This window comes from Phaenicophaeus curvirostris, chromosome 11 (genome assembly GCF_032191515.1).
Source record: "Phaenicophaeus curvirostris isolate KB17595 chromosome 11, BPBGC_Pcur_1.0, whole genome shotgun sequence".
Classification (NCBI taxonomy): domain Eukaryota; kingdom Metazoa; phylum Chordata; class Aves; order Cuculiformes; family Cuculidae; genus Phaenicophaeus; species Phaenicophaeus curvirostris.
Window position 1 is genome coordinate 8,743,740 of NC_091402.1, and position 19,980 is coordinate 8,763,719.

Below are 19,980 nucleotides of genomic sequence, written 5' to 3' on the forward strand. Positions count from 1 at the left end.
GATAGCAGCATCTTCCCTAGAGGCAGGGAACCAGGCTGAGCTGTGCCTTTTCTCCCTTTCCATCACTGCAGGCAGCTTCCAAATATAGCCCTTGCACTGAAATACCCCTGACATCACATCTTAGCATCTGCAGCTCTGAATTTCCCTTTCAGAGCATGAGCTGCACACCCACCCACCACAAAACTTGAAGTCTTTTCCCAGAGAACCACAGCACACTCTCAGAACAAAATTTTATTCCACCCTGACCCCTTGCTTTTTACAGTTTATACACATTTTACACCAAAGGCTTCCATTTCACCAATAACCCACTTTGTTCCCCATTCAGCATCATTATAGCCCTTAGTAAAACTTATGTACATGAGTTGCAACAAACTGTAGCAGGACTAAAAAAAAAAAAATCAATGGAACTAATCTTCAGTGTTGTCTACGGATACTGAGCTCTGTATCAAAGATGATCAAACCAGAATACTTTGATATCTGTTACCTCCCAACTGCCCCATTGTGTTTGAAGGCTTTGATGATTAAGACACAGCAGGTCATCTAACTCCCATGTAACAGTAAAGGTTGCATTACATGGGAACGCAGACTCCAAAAATAGTCAATACAAGTATTCACATCTACTTCTGTGAAATTAAAAAAATCTAATACTCCAGCAAACGCTTTTCTATCTAAAACAGTTAATGCTGACTGCATGTTAGAACTTCTTGTTTACCAAAGTACCACCTGAACAGCCAGCACAGTCCAAGACATGCTCAAAACAGGACCTGTGTCAGCCCCTAAGGAGGATCTGCTCAAACATCACACAGGAAATGTCACCTTCAAACCCACTGCCAGCAACAAGTCCACATAAAAGTTCAAAGGACTTTTTTTTTTTTTTAATGCCGTATTTGTCTACCAAGATTGTGAAAAAATGGTGAGAATCAGCAATTTATTCATTTGCTGCAACAGAAAAAAGCTGAACATTATTTCTTCTTTCTGACCATCATGGAAAGCTGTTTTCTTTTTTAAGAAAAGGCTGAAGTTGTAATACTTGCACATTGTAATTCTAACACACAGAACAAGTGCTTTTATATGGAGTATGGTTTGTTTGGGGGTAGGACTATTGCATTTTTATTTTTCAGAAGTTAAGGGCAACAAATCATGCTTCAATATGAAGGCAAAATGCTAAATTCCCTTGGTTTCCAAAACTGAAACTAAGAGCATACTTCCTTCCCACCTCCACATGAAAAAGAAAAGGGAAAAAAAAAAGAATAAAATTCTTTCATTTTATTAAAGCAGTTAAGGTTTTTATGACAGATTAGGATTTAAGACAGATTTTAGTGTTCTTGCTCTTTGGCAGTCCTCAGAATAACTGTCTGCATTTGAACCTGAACTAGGCTTTTCCCAAATAGGCCCTTGCCTGGGTAACTCCAGTGGCTAACTGTTCTGCCAATTAGGAATAAATCCCTAACACACGCCGAAAAGTCATATTACAGAGAGGCTTTTCTCCAGAAGGAATTTCTCATCATTCACATCCTTTGTTTCTTTCATTTCAGAGAGCGCACAAGCGGTAACAGAGTTCTCTAACAAAAATGATAATGTGCACTGACATGAAAAAAAAACAACTTCTCCCAACAGAGGCAATGGTACAATAAAGCAAAGAATTTAAATTGCCAACTATTTCACAGAGTGCCTCTCAAAGCTACAGTTCTGAGATATAGCAAAATATTTGCTCTCTGGAATGCAGAGAGGAAGACACAAGCTGCTTCCCCCATTCTCAGCATTCCCAAGGGTCCAATTAAAATATTTCCTCTGACATTACCAAAAATGCAGCAAAATGTCAAGTCACACAGATGCTATTTGACCAATACCTTTCTTAAGGAATGCCATGAGAAAAACTTTGCAGCCACTGGAGACTTGGTTGAAAACTATTTTAAGTCAGAGTACAACTTTGCTACTTGTATACAAGGAAGAGGCAGCAGCAATTAATCTAAAATAAAAATTCTTTTTCTTCATTCTTCTGAACTGCTTTAGGTACTGCTACAAATCAGCACCCAACCCTAGAACCAATATTGAATAGTGTAGCGTTCTGGTGTTTAACCTTAACACTTTTAGAATTACAAGCAGAGCTGCTATCTCTGCTCATGAGACGACACAAGCAATGTAAAAGATGAAGCTGTGTCTCATCCCAGGGTTGTTTAGCCTGGAGGAAGCTGAGGGAAAACCTTATCGCTGTCTACAGCTCCCTGAAAGGAGGGTGTAGTGAAGTGGGTGTTGGTCTCTTCACCCAAGTGACAGGCAATAGGATGAGAGGGAACAGCCTCAAGCTGCACCAGGGGAGGCTCAGACTGGTCATTAGGAAAAACTTCTTCACTGAAAGGGTTATCAAGCACTGGAATGGCTGCCCAGGGAGGCGATTCTAGTAATTCTATGATCTGAGTCTCTGCTGAAGAGGACACAGTGTAAAACAGACTAATTCTCTCTTCCTAGGTAAATCAGATTATTAACCTAGTGTATTCAGATGTTATGAGTACAAATATGAAATTTTCCTGTCATAAAAATTTCCACCAGTTCTGCAAGCCACTGCTATTTTGTTATTAAAAATGAACTGATGAGATTTTAGAAAAACTCATATTAAGAACACTTTAAAAAGACTTTCGGGTCAGTTCCATGGGTATACGGAGTTGATGAATCAAGGCTACTTTAGTAAAACTCATGCCTTCCAGTGCTGTCTCATTAGGTAACCAGCATCATTTTTGCTACTGTTTACAGGCAAAATGGTCCACTGTTTAGCAAAAACTTAAATAAAGGGATGACCAAAAAAATTAAATATTGCACAAATAATTTAACTGCAGACAGTACAAGACACTTAAAGCACTGATTTTTGTCAGCATAGGAACTCTATTATAGTCACATCTTCTATAATACAGTTATTCTTTTTTACAAGACATTTAAATTCAGCATTTACATAAACAATTATCTTTACAATCTGTTATCATATAATGTTAAGAGTTCCCAGCATGAATTAATTTTGTCTTTGTTTTAAAAGTTCATCTATCTGAGTCTTGTACATGTTTTTCACATCTTCAAGATCCAGCCGGAGTTCTTCAGCTTCCTCTGCTTTCTCTCCATACATCTGAAGAATTGTATTGTATCTTTGATCCAAATCCTGCAAGAACATGCGTACTGTTATTTAACTGTGTTTCAACTTAAAACTGTTGATGACAGGATTGTGTTTTACACTACTAGGGGGAAAATAGCATGGTTTTATCAAAGTATAACTGCTTTACAATAAAGCACATAGTAAACTCTTCAAAAATACTTAATGCTTTGACTCTCTGCATGTGGCCACATTTATGCATTGGATATAAAAGGAAGGAAGTCCACAGACAAAGATCCTTGACTGCAAGGAATTAGTGCTGGCTTCAAGAGTTGAACTGCCACAAACATTAAAAAACAGTTAGCAAACTGCCCTAAGTTTTACTACAGGAATAACTACAGTATGTGGGATGTTTCATTAGGAAATTTAACATTTTTTGTTTACAAAAAAAATTATCATTTACAAAATTATTTCCAAACTATTTCCAATATTCCAATTTAAGTTCTTAAACAGAGAATTAAAATATTTCTGTTATCTGTATCACTACTGCACACTCATCCAACTCATGCATCAAACTCTCATAAATCCATACTGTTTATCAAAACACCCTTTACTAAAAAGACTACAAGTGTCTTAAGTGAGAGAAACAAAAATTAATTCTCTCCCTGATTCAGCATGCACAGTGCTAATAGCCAGATTTTCAAGTGACTACCTAGTCATAGAGTGGTCATTTTCAGATTCTCCTGCATAAGAAACCAGACTCTTCAGCCTTGATTAGGAATAGATTTGAATGTAGTTTAAATTGACAGTGGTATTCCGAAAACCCCCAAATACATAAATTTTACATCAGATTTATAACAGAAATACACTTACCTTTAACTGTGCACGTAATTTTGGTATTTCCTTCACTTTTTCTTCAAGTTCATCATTTTGATTTGTTAGTTTAACCAGTTCTTCTGCCATTATTGATCGGGTTTTCTCAAGGTTTCCAATTTCCAGCTAAAATAAACACTTTTAACAATTAGGAGGAGGAGAAAAGAATTTACCATATTTACAAAACACCTTAAAAATACTTTGGTACAGTATTTAAGGCTTTTTCTTAAGCCAGACTATGGAACGGCACACCTTGGAAACACTCTCCTCTCAAATCTGATTTGGTTTGTTTTTTTCTTTTTTTAAACAGACAAGTTTTCTGAATAGTCCTTGTCAAAACAAAATAAAACAAAAAAAAAACCAAAAAAAAGGAAGGAACAAATCCTCTCACTTGACCCTACACATGCCTTCAGTGGCTATTCTGGTTAACAGAATCATCAAGAAAGGGGAAGAGTGAATGTACTCTGCTGTGAGGAGAGGGACCAAGCTTTTTTAATCTAAACCCTACAATATAATATTGATTGCATTGGTATTTACACTTACAAATGCTGTGTATAGTAAAAGTAACTACAGTACCTGTAGATGCGAAATCTCTCCTTCTCTTAATTTGAGCTGTGATTGAAGGTTTTCAATTATACTTGAACCTGCTCCCATCCTTATAGCATCATAAAGAGTGCTCCCACCAGTAGGTATTGGCCCAAATGAGTGATCATGAGTATCATCCTACAAAACAGAAGGGCAGAGAAGCTTAAAATTAGACAAAACGTGCACACTTTGGAATATTCCCTCTCCTAAGTATTATGTCATTTAAGATTTAAAATTATACTGTTATTAGGCAAACATTTCAATGCTAAAGGTGGTTTCTAAAACAAAAGCTTGAGGTGAATAGCTACAATCCGAGATAGCTCCTTAATGACAAGTTCTCATGTCACCTATATAAAACTGCAATTGAAATTGGACATCGACAACTGTCCATAGGAAAGCAGGAGAAGCAGGATACTTCACACATACCACAACAGTCAACAATAATCCTGAGAGAGCCAGGCTGTGCCCTAAACCAGATTGTTAGTAAAAATAAACCAATGGATTTGACTTCTACTAGGGTTATTCAGTTCTTCTAGATGAAATTAGACATGTAAACTCTGCAACAATGCACACATTTATCACTCTGCAACAAAACCTGCAGTTTCATAGTGAAGTATCTGTGAAAGACAGCATAATAGGCACCTTGTAAGCAAGTTTTAGAAGTTTCTGCATAGGAATTACCCTGTCTGAGCCCAATATACTCTTGGAAGAGTATTTTTCTACATTAATAAAGCTTCTTGAAGAGGAAAAAAAACAGTTTGCATAAAAAGCCTATATAACTCATATATGATACCTGTGAGAGGAAAGAGGTCTGAAGACCCGCCATGTCAACTCCACTTATGGAACTAGAGCGTGACATATTTGGAGTACTTGAAACAGTTTCAACTGTAAATGACTTCCGATCCTTAAAAACAAACAAACAAAAAATTACCACAACCACCACCAAACAGATAAACATTTACAAGATGGTGAAAGACAGATTCTGTAATATCCTCTTCCACCAACAACTACAGAACATAATGTGACAGATAACCCCTACCCTTCCCCTATCCCTGAAACATATGAAAGGAACAATGAAGAATTACTGTGGTACTAACACTTCTAGCCTATGTTCGAGTCCTCAAGACTTTTCAGGCAATGAAGACAGAAAGCATAATTTACACTTAAAAGAATTTCTCTTTCAAGTAACCAAGGGAGATTCAGAGACAGTTTTGTATGCACAAATGCATCACAGGATGTACCTAAACCCCAAAATGTGTCTCTTCTTCCAATGCACATTAATACTTTTTTAATAAAAGCATCTGAATTCAGAGATTTCTCACATGCTAACACCTTACTGGTGTACCTTCCAAACAGACTAAAGTCTTTTTACAGGCAGCATCTGAAAGTATGTCAGTCTCTGAAGGATAAAGCACTTAGATTTTAGAACTGGATATGGTAGAAAAACAGTAACAGAAAGTTTTACTTGAACATCAACTGCTAATCAGCAGTAACAAAATTACTGGCTAGTAAGGACTACTCTGTGGCTTAAGCTGGAAAGCATGTGGTACATAACACATAGTCACATGAAACACGAAACAGGAATTCAGCAGGAGCAATGCTAGTAGTCTGAGCAAAGAAAACAGAAGAAAAGAATCCAAGAGCATTCAGAAGATCAAAACGATCAGTATCCATAGTTTCTCTCTTCTCATATTAAACACACTATTTCTCCAGACTCATTTCAGTGAGTATCACAAAAGCACTTAATTCACTGGAAATAAAACGCAGTCACAAAACAGAATAAGCCAAGTCCATAATGCCTAGGCTGACGGTACGTACTGTATTGCTCTAATTGCTTGCGACAGTTTCAGGTTCTAGTATCTACTAAAATAATAATAGTATCAATGGATTGAACAGAAATGTTAGGTTTCAGTACCTTCTCCTTTGATGCTTCTTGCATGAAAATTGCCTTCTTCCTTTCCTGTTCAACTTTCATCTTCTCCATTTCTAACTGAGTAGCCAGCAGTGCCTACATAAATAAATACAGGTTGTTAAAAACTCCTGCCAGCTCAGACTTCAGTGAAGACAACTTAAAGCTGCAGTTGGCAATACCTTTTCTTTCTTTGCGTCTTCCAAGGTTTTTGCATACTCATCCTTGAGCTCTTCTAGTTCAACCTCATACCTACATTGAGGAAAGAGGCAAGGAAAGTAAGTGTTCCATGTTTACTTTACATTCATGCACTTTAAAACAAACATACCTCCAAGGCTTTAAAAAATTATGAAAGTAGAACATTTCAATTGTTAGAATGAAAAAAAATATCCTTAACAAGCTGGGCAACCTTATCAATAGCCGTCATCACCTTGCACAGTCTTATCTACGCTCAAAACCATCTTCCAACTTGCAGAGATCTGCTACAGACGGTTATAAGAGAGACAGGGCTCACTCCATTTCACTACAATTTTTTTAAAGAGCGACTGTTGACCAAAAACACAACTCACCTACTGTTTTCATTTTCCACTTTCTTCAATCTGTTCTTCTCTACTTCAAGCTGAGCCTGAAGGCGTGTATTTTCTTGCCTTAAAAGACTATTCTGAGATTCAGTAGAAGACATCTGAACTTTATTAGAAAGAAGTTCTTCTGTAGCAGCCCGTTCTCTCTCAGCAGCTGCTGCTAGAAGAGTTTGTGACTCGCCTAATATTAAGTAAAGAAAAGCAAGGAATTCAAACTTTTTGATCAAACATCTATAATATTGGCCATTTAGTTATGCATCAAAATGCAACTTGAGATTTTTTTTTTTTATACACAACTGATTTTTTTATAAAAGTCCCTGTTTTGTATTGTAAAGGAAATGAAATATTTTTCATCATACAGTCAGAGGAACAATCAATGGAGAACAAGGAGACTTCGTACTCTTTCAGAATGCAATATGCAACTACAGACTGTCTTCAGAAAGGAAGCAACTCCTCTGGGTCCATCTCTGGGCATTTTTTCATTTAAAATAACAGATTACTACCGTATCAACAAATTCGCGTCTCACTACCTATACAGTTCCCCAAGTAAATTATTCCAACCTTTACAATTCGAAATCTAAGCACAAGGCCTGACAATTGAAAACGCTGGTGTACTTTCAGTGTCTCCATGTCCATACTACCTTCAGACGCTGTAAGGTCACGTATGCCTTAACAATGCTATCTTCCAATCTCACGTTACACTGTGTTTTAAAAAGAATCAGTGAATTACTTGTCCAAGAAGCTTGGCAGAATATCCCACATAGCATTTCCTCACAGGAAAGCATTTTATGATCCTCCCTCCTGACCCACAATCTATGCTTTGGGCAAGCATCAAGCTCTTCTCATCTACTTTTGGCTATCTTGCATCTTCACCAAGAGCCTCACAGCTCAGCAAAACAAAACATCTTACCAAGTCTGTCAGAAAGGTTCTTTTCCAATTTTTCCCAAGCAGAAGTCTGTGCTCCCAGGGTGGCTTGCAGATTTTCTATCTGCCGGAGAAGCGGACGTGTAGCAGACGTAACACTTTGACTTAGTTCTTGGTTCCTGCTCTCAGCTTCCTGTAGTCTCTGAAACCACAAATGTAATGTAATAAAGCTTTAAAAAAATCACATGATGGACTAAAAGATTAACACATAATTCAACTAGCTTCACATGCTAAAATCACTGTGAGCCTGAACTTAGGACAGTGTGAAATTTCAAGATAGAAGCCTAATGTTTTTAGATACATGACAGAGCAACAGACCAGGAACTTATATTTCAAGAGCCCTCCAGACGTCACCTGAAACATTTTGACAACAACAGCTCTATCTTCTGGACCTTGAGAACAAGAAAATTATTCCTCAGAAGCAACTAGAGTAGTTTAAAATGCACTTCTTAACAATTTTAGAGGTCTATCACAAGCTTGATGGCTGTACTTTGTCTTATGCTAAAATGACAGCATTCAATTTAAGAGGCATCATAAAAAGTATGACTTTATTTTCAATAAGTGATTTAAAAAAACCATTTCCTTTAATATTTTATTATTGTTCTACACAGGACAAATACCACAGGTAACCAGGAATATAAAGCCTCTTTTTCAGGCTACTAGTGCCATTCTAGCACTTAATTTTCAGATTTTAGGAGCCCTCCTCGCAGATACAAGTTGGCATCATCTATTTGCTGTAGTACCTGTTGTAGTTCACCTATTTCCTGGCGTAAATAGTCTTCTTTTCTTGCTGCCTGCTGTTCTGCACGTTGCAGTGCTAGCCTCAGGTCAGCCACCTAAACAAATTAAAAATTGTCACTAGTATCTTGCCAAAAGTTAGAGTTTCACCTATTCATTGATACAGAACTATGCCATTTTTAACCACTGCTGGACAGGGCACATCAGCTTACAAGTTAAAGGCTTGAGATTTGCATGCACACAAATATTTACAGTCATTTATCTATCATTAAAATTTTGCCCAACTATATTTCTTGAACTATGCATATGGTAAGAGCGCTACAACAAAGAGCCTTTCAAAATCACTTCATTTAGACAGGCAAAATTATAAGTATTTTTTTAATAAAATTACATTCTTAAAGCTTAGCACAAATACCATTAAAGCACAACTTCACAGGGAAGAAAACCACTGAGTATTTGCTAAATACACAAAAATGAGTTCTACCTCACATCATCGTGGTGCATTCAATTTTTCAATACAAAAGTTTCATTCACAGCATTTAAGAACCACCTGAATTGCCAAGGCTTCTTGTTGCTGCCGTGCCTCATCCTGGGCCTTCTCCAGAGCTAACCCAAGCTCTTCCTTTGCCTTCATTTCCCGACTTAGGGCTGCTTCTTGTGCCTCACTGTCCTTTGTAGCATTAGCTTTATGAAGATCTGCAAGTTCCCTGCGGAGGGAAAAAAAGCAAGGCATTTTATACAATTTCAACAGTGACTTCACAAATAACTTTATTATATATTAACATTTCACAGGCACTGCAGGAGAAACAGACACAGAAGCTGAATGAACAGTTAAAGACACATACACAAATATCTGCTTACTTATATGCACTGTCAAGTGCTGCCTGGACACTTCTGTTTTGTTCTTCAAGGTCTTCCACTTCCACCTGAAGTTTAGCAAGATCCTTTTCTTGTCGCTCTACAACACTGTTCAGTTGTTTAATGCTGTCTCGATGCTGCTTCTCAAGGTCCTCCTTGCCATCAAGCACCTATTGAAGTGCAAAAAAGAAGCACCAAACTAATCCCAGCACATGGGGTAGAGGAGCCATCTGAGGACAATGACAACTATGGCAACCAATTCAGAATGAAGTTATACAAACCAAGTGAACCAATCTAACACTCTGCCAAAAGAGAAAGTTTTTGGTCCCCCAAGTCCCCCAGAGGAGGAGGCTCTGCACCACAGTTTTGAATACTTCTTTGCACTGCGTCTGCCACCTCTAAGGTCTTGATTCGACCACTAACTTAAAATTTACAAAAGCCCAGATTTTGCTGGTACAAGCCTCCTGACTGAAATTCAGTGAAGTGAATTTGCTCAGCCACCTGATAACCAGCAGTCCAAACAAGCAGCTAGAGACACACCTGACTGCAATTTTAAACTGTGCTGAGAACATGACAAAAACTCACATCTCAGTGTTCCAATAATACAAAACACAGAAGTGTCCTAGAAAAGAAGTATCAGTCTATCTACAGCCACCCCAAAAATCTACTCTGTGGCCAATACAAAAAGCTTAGCCCCCCTCCCCTCACCTGTTTTAAATGCTGCAACTCCTCTTCCAATTCCTTAATCTTTTTGTTCTGTTTTGTGTTAATATTTTCTCTCTCTTTCTCCTTGGATCTTAATTTCTTAATTATGTTGGAATTATGCAGCTGCTGTTTGGAAAGCTTTTCTCCTGTGAAGAAAATGAACATAAAGCTAGCGCACACTGTTGTTACTATGAACTGTCTCTATTCACACACACCCCTGCTCTCCAGTCCTATGAAAATAATAATCAAATATATATTGAAATGCTTAACTTTTTTTTTCATGCAAGTTCTTAAGTTTTAAGTCTACCTTATCCTGAGGTGACCTTACTACACCAAGCTACAGTGAGATATGACAGGCAGTGAAAGGCTTTATAAGTAAAGCAAATGAACTATTGCTCGTTGCTATTAACTAAACGGTGTATATGTTCAGGAACACCTAACATGCCTCAAATCACGTATTTTTCCCCAAATAAAGAAGGGTCACATGTGAAAGGAGTACCTTCCAAACTGTTCTACGAATTTTTACTATTAAAAAAGCATTTAAATTCTCACCTTCCTCCATTAATCCTTTGATTTGCTCTTCTTTTTCTTTCAGTAATTCAGCAGTTTCATTTGTATTAAGTCGAGTAGCCAATTCTTCTTTAACAGTCTTAACTTCCTAAATAATAGCAAAAAAACCTTAGGATCATTTATTAAAATATATTTAGGGAAAAATACACAGTACATTATACTGGTCACCTTTTTCTTCTCCCTTACCTTTCAAAAATCTTTTCTTTGAAAACAAATTAGGTTTGGAAGGGAACTCTGGAGACATCTGAGCAAAACAGATCCCTTATTCAATCAACTTTTAAAAACCTCCAAGGACTGAGACTCCATAAATTCTCTGTACAATTTGTTCCAACTCCTTATTCCATCTCCAGATATCAGACAATTCCCATTTTTCACTACTCCCCGACAACCCCAGGCCACTCTTCTCTCTCACACCAATGCAAATGCACATATGGGTACAAATGACAGCAGACGTTAAAACCCTTTTTTCCCCATATCAGAACAACTTTTAAGTTAAATGAGTTCCCCAACTTTGTTCACAACACAGCTACAAGAACACGTGTCAACACAAGGAGATAGCAAGCACTGTGGGAGGCTAGACTCAGCTTGTTACTAACTCCACAATAGCACCTGTCAGTCTCATGCTTTTCCCTAGCTTAATTTTTATCAATCTACCCCAAGAAATTTATTTTTCTTCAAAACTTTAAACATTAATTTCACAAGAATTACCTTTTTAGCTGCATCTCTTTCTTTGCAGGCTAGCTGAAGCTTCTTTTCAGCATCTGCAATTCGCTGAGCAAACTCTTCTTTAAGAGATGAAAGGCTACTGCTCTCTTCTTTCATTCTAAACATCTCACTACATTTAAAAGTAACATTTCTGAACAGTTACATGGTTATGTGACATTCCAAGCAGTTTGCAACAGGTTGTCTTAAATGCTTTTAAAATGTGTTTGTTTGGTTTATTTTATGCTCATTAATCTGAAGCCAAAAAAACACACCCACATTAGAACCACTAATCAAAGATCTTTCTTAATGCAGTAGTTTACCCATTAAAACAATGAAATGCTTGATTCACCTTTCATGCGTTGCCCCTTAATCAAGTTCTTTCTAATTAACCACAGTCTGCATTATACACAGGACAAATTATTACAGGTATTTTCAAGTTACTATCAATTTAGTCATTAAGTAATACCTTCACATATCATGTGGTATTTCGTCAGTAAGCCGGTAAATCCAACTTTTCTTTTTTCTCCTTTTAATTTTAACTGAATTAAACAATGAATTCAGGTTTTTCCCTACAACCAACCCTTCTACCACAGTCACTGCCTACATTTTAGTCAACAAATTACTTAGTAAATCAGGTTCATCCATCTGCATCAGAAAAGTCAGATTCCCTTAACAGCTGAATCCAGTCTTCTAACAAAGATATTTATTAATAACCAAGTCTGACTCTACAGATCTGCGTGCATTCCTACTGCTTGCTTACTTCACTAGCCTCTTCACAAAAAAGATTCTGGCCCCAAGAAATAATATGTCTTTAAAAAAATACCATCAGAGCACATGCAATCATTATTTCCACCTTTCCCAAATGGTGCACATTCCTCACAATCTCTGTTCTAGCTATAAAGCAACTTGTTTTACGATACTGTCTACTGATTACATTACAGTAAAGTTATAGTTACACCCACTACTGTGTATATTTTCATACTTACTCTTTTAGGTTATCACAAGCTTCTTCTAGGCGCGCCTTTTCTTTACTAGTACTTAATAACTGCATTTCCCTCTTCTCCAGTTTCTCAGTTAATGAATCAATCATCTGGACAATGTTTTTACAGATAAAGATCAGATGAATGGGACAATTAAAAAACAAGAGGGGCAGGCTTCCCCTTTCCCCCCACCATTCCCTCCCAACACTACTTAAAGCTGAACTTTTCAACATTTTTACGAATTTGAAGTAGAAGTAAGTGAAGATTACCATGTCTCTGTCACTTTAATTTAGAACTAAGCAATATCTGAACACAAGACACCTGTTTTCTACAGGTACGCACATGCGGCTCAGCTAAGTTCCTCAACAAAATCATCAACAGCTACATTTAATTATAAATGAAGTTTTTAAACAGAGCCAATAGCCTATAAGAATATAGCTCATATTAAGCTTTAGGACTGCTGGTGCTCCTTATACCACTCTATAGAATCACAGGATAATTTACATTTAAAGGTCTCTTCTGTGAAACGTTAGCAAAAAGCAGCAAAACAGCATCAGGTGAGGGAAGCAAACTTCCAAGCAAGATCAAGGGCTCTTAGCTCACATCATCAATATAGTATCTTAATACTAGATTTTTGGAAAGCTAAATACAGAGAAATCACAGAAACATACAGGCAAATATACAAATATAAACAAATGAAACAGATTCCATAAACGTAGCTCAATATGGCCAGTGAAGACAAATTTGCTGTGGTCCATTATTTTCCACAATATACAATCATCTAAGTTAGGAAAAATTATAGATAACAGTACATGGCTATAAAGTTCCCTAAGGAATTTCTGCTGGCATTCCGCATAATTTAAACAAATCTTTTCCTTAAAACACATTGATTGGGGTTTTATGAACTTCCATAAGCAACTACTTTTCAAATATTACTATCAGCTACAGCGTCAATATTGTAAGCACACCTACAGGGCAAGGCCATGAGCAGAGCCCATCTACACCACATATTAGACTATGAGCAAAGCAAAATGCAAAGAAATGGAGAAAAACACAAGTCAAAGGAGCACAGAAATTAAAAACAAGAACAGAGGGACAGAAAGTGACAAAGGAAAGAGAAAAAAGATACACAATGCAGTGGCAGAACTGGACAGAACACACCACTACAAACCAAACACTTCAACATTCTTGGGTATCCTACTTCCCCACACTTCTAGTCATTTCATCTACTTAAACTAGCCATTCAGATTTCTTTTCTAAGCTTATCTTCTTCGTTAAAACCCCTTCTTTTTAAAAGTAAAGATTATTCCTGCTACAAATAGACACTAATTATCTAGAAAAAAGTACTTATTTACACTAATTACTACTATCCTCAAAGAATATGAATAACACTCCTGGAATGTAAACAAGTTTTGACAGTTTGTAACTCTGTGGGAAAAAAAGCTTGCAAAATATTATCTTAATTATTGCTGAAATACTAGTGGCTTGTGGTTCCATAACTCAAATCAAAATGCTTCAAGTAATCTCTTCCACCATCCACCGGAAATAAAAACACACTAAAGAATTAAAATAAAACCTCTGATCTATCAAGGCTTCCTGTTTGCTAGCACTACTCACAATTCACAACAACAATAACTAGATTAATTAGGTGAGGCCCAAAACTATTTGACCAGAAATTTCACCAGTATTTCTTCTACTGCAAAATACCAAGGACAGTTTTCTACAAGGCAAGGTAGTTCAGCATCAATTAATTCACTTAAATAAGGTGAAGCTAATACCTGTATAAGGAGATGATAGGAGTTTCAGTTGTAATTAAAGGGTGTGTTTGCAGAAAATGTTTTACAGTTACCTTTTTAAGCTCCTGCTTTTCAGTGTCCTCTTCTAACAACTTTTCAACAGCATCCTGCTGTGGCTCAGCCTCCTCTTTCAGAGCCTGTTCTTTAACAGTTTGCACAGTAGCAACCAAAATGTCTGGCTGCTCAGAATTAACAGGGGTTGCGCTTCTCCCACTCTCTTCCATCTCAGCTTCCTCAGCACGTAAAACAGGAGTGTCATTCAAGTTTTCGGATTCATTTTTTAGGGCATCAGCTGTTACTGGTTTTGGTGCGGACGGACTGACAGCAACAGATGCTGAGGCAGAAGCCCTGCCCGATAACTCATCATCTGAATTTATTTCGCTTACACTTCTACTATCTAAAGACTGTACACTGAATGAATCGATTCTTTCAAATGCATCAGAGGAGCAGCAGCTCTCAGTCATTTTCTGGAAGTCATCCAAACGATTATAATCTGTACAGGCAGATGTAGATAAAAGCTGAAATGATGTTTGCATTAGATGAAGACTGGATTTTGAATCTGCAGTTTCTTGTCTTGAACTTACTGAGCTCTCACTTATTACACTTTCATGGTCCAGAACTTCAATGTCACTAGTTGTGGATGTCCCCGAGGAGAAAGTGCTAACTGGAGGTGATGGTGTATTGCTTTGCCTGTCCTCAGTCTTTCGCTCCTTCGTTTCCAAACCTGTATCTTTTGTACCTGCATTATGAGGCTGGGAAGTGCTACCTGGTGCACCTTCTGTTCCATCCTCTCCTACGGTGGATTTTTCATTAAGAGCATCTTCAGTTACTTCCAAATTTAGAGCAGACACCTTTTTGTCAGTAACTTCATTTGTGCTTTCTTCATGCTTGGCATTAGATTTAAGCACAGAATCCTCTTCTACTTTCTCGTTGGGAATATCAATGTTTTTCAGGTCAACTAGACCAGACACAGAGGAATCCTTCACTTCTGCCTCTGTTGTCACTTGTACCTCCGGCTGACTGGGGTGCTGAGACTCCTTTAAAGTGCTTTTCACCTCCTCTTTGGGTCGCTGTGATTTGGCTGGAGGTTTGGATACCACTGGATTTTTCTGTATACTCTGAACATCTGTCGGAGAGAGAAAGGCACTGAAAAAGTTTTCAGATTCATCTACTACTGTCCTCCTCACTGGCTTAGTGATTGCTGTTGGCGATATTGGCTGATTCTGTGGTTCTGTATTTGAAGTTATGCCCCAGGAAGATGTATCCCATCCACCACTTATGAGAGAATTTGATCCTAGAACAATAAAAAAGGAGATAGGCCAAGAACATTTAAAACATATTATTTTTCAGTATTTGGTTTTTTTAGCTCAGGAAAATACATTTTCAATACCATAAAACTTAAAGTGAACATTATGCATTACCACAAACAGCATCATGGTCATTACTATTTTCTTACAAAGCTTGGGACCAATTTTTAGACAAAACAAAATAAGCCTAAGGGAAACACAAAGTACTTCTAAGCATTAAGGTGGACACAAGACACCTCTGGAAAATAGGAGTACCTGAACAGATCCAACTTACGCCTTCCCTGTTAAACAGTAACTTAAGCAAAGGCAGAAAGAAACCACATACAAATTACACCAGTAAATCCAAGAGTGAGAATTTCAGAAACAAGATGGAGAGAAGTGGCTGGGAAGGGGAAACAAGCCTACACAGCATTCTGAAAGTTATAAGGGTAAGTCTGAAGCCTACTTGGGCACAAAAACCCAAAACATTTCCTTTGGGACAGGAATAAGGCAAAGGGAACATGGTCTCCTGCTTCCTATAGTGAGAGTGTTGTTCCAAATCTTTGGGACAAGAGGAGGCTAAGCAAAATGATCTGAAATGCTGTAGTTCAAAAGCAGAGAATTATGAAGATTACAAAAGGAGAGAACAACTACAAAGTCTTAAAAAAGTTACCTGCCAGCAGCACACAGACAAACACTTCATCATTTCAGAAAACAGTGGAAAAAAAGCTTTAAATATTTGTAGAGTTTACCCTGTAAGAAGGGTTCTCACTCTTTTAGTTTGTGACAGGCTTCCTATTTTCTTCACCCACCAACTAACAGGATGAAGCTGACAGCACACACTGTCAGCAGCTCGGCTAAGACATTACTTTTCTTCTCCTCTGGAGAAATGCTGAATTAATTAGTTCTGAAGCTGCCCTGAAACAAAATCAACAGTTCCTATTATTGTGGCTTTTGCAGGTTTTTCCTTGTCAACAGCAAGGACAGTAAGAATTTCAGTATCAAATTTCAGTAGCATCCCAAGAAAGATAATCCAAAAATAATACTTGATTTTAGTTGTACCTACAAATGTAATCTGGGTACCGTAACTATTTCAGGCTACTTAAAAACAAGTTCACTTCGTACAGCATCTATTCAAAAATGCCAAGTTCTAATATTTAAAGCAGGCTACTACTTTCAGAAACTGTTGACAGATATTGGCCTCAGATCTCAAATTCGGACAATTACTGCTCTCACTGCCAAAATACTGCAAATGCCTTATTTATTACTACCTTGACCATGATTCAATATCTTCAGGAAAAGCCCAGTGAGTGAATTGTTAATATTTTGACTTCTTTTAAAAACAAACATGTTTCCCCTGAAAAACAGGTACAGGCTGATCTTTGCTGCTTTCCTTTTAAATTACATAAGTATTGTAAGTACCAAGACATAAATTAAAAACAGTCTGGACACAGCTGAAGTTTTAACAAAATAAGCACAACACACTCTTCTATAAACAACTCCTGTAATTTAAGATGACACTGGACTACATAAGTCACTGCTGAGACCTTGCTCCCACAAAGGGAGGAATTCATCCAGAACTGACCTTAAGCTTTGCTGAGTGACCCACCTAGAAAACACTGCCAATGCTTACAGCTTTCCATTTTCAGAAACTTAAGTCTGCTGGAGCTACACCTGGAAATAACCTCGTCCTACAAACACAACCATTTCTTCTAGATTGAGTTACAATAATGACTCTTCCCATCCTTCTTTTCATTAATTCTTATCTTTTAGGTATTATTTATGAGAAAGAATTTCTAGCAAGAGGGCTCCTTTTTAGTCTCTCGTTTCCAAACAGTGGCACAGGGCTGATCATTCTTTCAGGTTCTACATTAGCACACTGACCAGGGAGACACTTCCTCATAACCAAGCCATGACAGTTTTTCCAACAATGCATTCCTTTCAGCAGATGTTGGAATGGCATGAAATTAACACCACAAAGAATCATAGAATGGTTTGGCTTGGAAAGGAGCTATCTTAAAGATCATCCAGTTCCAACCTCCTTGCCATGGGCAGGGACACTTCCTACTAGACCAGGCTGCTCAAGGCCCATCCAACCTGGCCCTGATCACCTCCAGGGATGGGGCAGCCACAACTGGGCAACCTGTGCCAGTGCATCACCATCCTCATCGTGAAAATGTCTTCCTAATGTAATCTATGCTTCCCCTCCAGTTTAAAGTCATTCCCTCTCATCTTATCACTCCAGGCCGCTGTAAAAAGTCCCTCCCCAGCTTTCCTGTAGCCCCTTTCAGTACTGGAAGCTGCTCTGTGGTCTCCCAGAGCCTTCTCTTCTCGAGGGTGAACAACCCCAACTCTCCAAAAAGTGCAGTCTTCACTTAGTTTATGCAAACCAGACCTTCTGCTCCTACCCCACTCTTTCTGGTGCAAAGAGAAAACCCACGCACACCTCAAAGGACACGACTGAGCGATGAAGCTGATGAGGAGGCTGGAGAACAGGCCTTATGAGGAACAGCTGAGAGAGCTGGGGGTGTTTAGCCTGGAGAAGAGGAGGCTGAGGGGAGACCTCATTGCTCTCTAGAACTACCTGAAAGGACGTTGTAGAGAGGAGGGTGCTGGGCTCCTCTCCCAAGTGACAGGACGAGAGGGAATGGCCTCAAGCTCCGCCAGGGGAGGTTTAGGCTGAACATTAGAAAAACATTTTTCACAGAAAGGGTCATTGGGCACTGGAACAGGCTGCCCAGGGAGGGGGTTGATTCACCTTCCCTGGAGGTGTTTAAGGCACGGGTGGACGAGGTGCTGAGGGGCATGGTTTAGTGTTTGATAGGAATGGTTGGACTCGATGATCCGGTGGGTCTTTTCCAACCTGGTGATTCTATGATTCCTCCCTTTTCATAAGCTGAACGGGGTTTATCACCTATTAGTCTCTCAGCAAAGAAACAACGCCTCGAGAAAGAGAGAGGTGCAGCAGAGATGAGGGCGAAGGGGGGAAGGAGGGGGGCAAGGACGGGGGAGAAGGGGGGAAAGACGAGGGAGAGTGGAGCGGCTGGGGCCCCCCTTTACCGTCGCCGTAGTCGGGGATGACGGCGTCAGGCCAGGCGCTCTCCTCGGCCTGGATGTCCAGCACCCTGTCGATGGATTTCTGTGCCTGCGACAGCGCCTGCTTGGCGAAGCTGGAGAGCTGCGAGGCGTTGAACCAGCTCATGGCGGGCCGCAGGGCGCCCCCCGCTCGGCGGGGCCGCGGCTCGGGCAGCTCCCGGGGCGGGCCGGGGCCGCTCTGCGCATGCGCCGCGCGGCAGCCACGTCCGCAGGCGCCCGCGCAGCCGCACGGAGGGCCCCGCCGCTACCTGAAGGGGCTACAGGGAAGTGGGGGAGGGAGCGCTTACAGGGCGTGTAGTGATGGGATTAAGGGGGAACGGCTTTAAACTGGAGGGGGAGGATTTAGATTAGGCATTAGGAAGAAATTTTCACAATGAGGGGAGTGAGGCACTAGCACAGGTTGCCCAGGGAAGGTGTGGCTGCCCCGTCCCTGGAGCCGCCTGGTCGGGTGGGAGGTGTCTCTGCCCAGGGCAGGGGGGTTGGAACTGGCTGGGCTTTACGGTTCCTTCCAACCCCAACCGTTCTGATTCTGCGACGAAGTGTTGGGAGGAGACTCAAGGGAGACCTTATTGCTCTTTGCAGGTCTCTGAAAGGAAGTTGGAGCAAGACAGTTGTTGGTCTTTTCTCCCAGGTAACAAGGGACAGGACAAAAGGAAAGGACCTCCCGTTGTGTCGGGCTGGCTTAGTCTGGGTATTGGGAAACATTACTTCACTGGAAGGGTTTGTAGCACTGTAACAGGCTGCCCAGGGAAGTGGTGGAATCACCTTCCCTGGAGATGTTTAAAGGGACAGGTGGACAAGGTGCTGAGGGGCATGGTTTAGTCGTTTCCAACCTGGTGATTCTATGACTCTATCTTTGGGAAGACATAAAATATGCAGATGTAGTGCCTAAGGGTATGGTTCAGTGGTGGGCTTGGCAGCGTTAGGTTTACAGTTGGACTTGATGATCTTTAAGGTCTTTTCCAACCTCTACCATTCTATGATTCTGTGATCAACATCAAATAACAAAACAAGGATTGCAAACCTAAGCACCTAAGCTTCTTGGTCTTTCACACTTCCAAACATGCAGCTGTTCAAAATTATCTGGTTAAAAATGACAGTAACATGGCCCCCTTTACTACCTGAGTTCAAGTGCATAGCTGGAAGATGGGAAGTTAAAACACCATTCATGGTTTAAAAGATGGGAAATTTAAGCACAGTTGAGAGGCAACAAGCAAAACTGGAGTAGCTGTTAAGGTGACCAGCACTGCCCAATGAACAGCCTCTGACTAAAGCTGCCAAGTGATGCCCTAGA

The 19,980-nt window shown here is 39.4% G+C and overlaps 1 protein-coding gene across 1 annotated transcript; it reads right to left on the reverse strand.

The window, feature by feature from the left end:
- Positions 1-216: 216 nt before the first annotated feature.
- TMF1 (TATA element modulatory factor 1) lies at positions 217-18,844 on the reverse strand. The gene is made up of 17 exons (XM_069866326.1): positions 18,651-18,844; positions 14,358-15,598; positions 12,515-12,618; positions 11,532-11,658; positions 10,806-10,911; positions 10,257-10,399; positions 9,552-9,718; positions 9,241-9,397; positions 8,696-8,788; positions 7,938-8,094; positions 7,016-7,208; positions 6,629-6,698; positions 6,453-6,545; positions 5,331-5,441; positions 4,529-4,675; positions 3,953-4,078; positions 217-3,148 (listed from the first exon to the last, which is right to left on the reverse strand). The coding sequence occupies exons 1-17, from the start codon at positions 18,790-18,792 to the stop codon at positions 3,005-3,007; spliced, it is 3,321 nt and encodes a 1,106-aa protein (XP_069722427.1). The 5' UTR covers positions 18,793-18,844; the 3' UTR covers positions 217-3,004.
- Between the last annotated feature and the right edge of the window lie 1,136 nt (positions 18,845-19,980).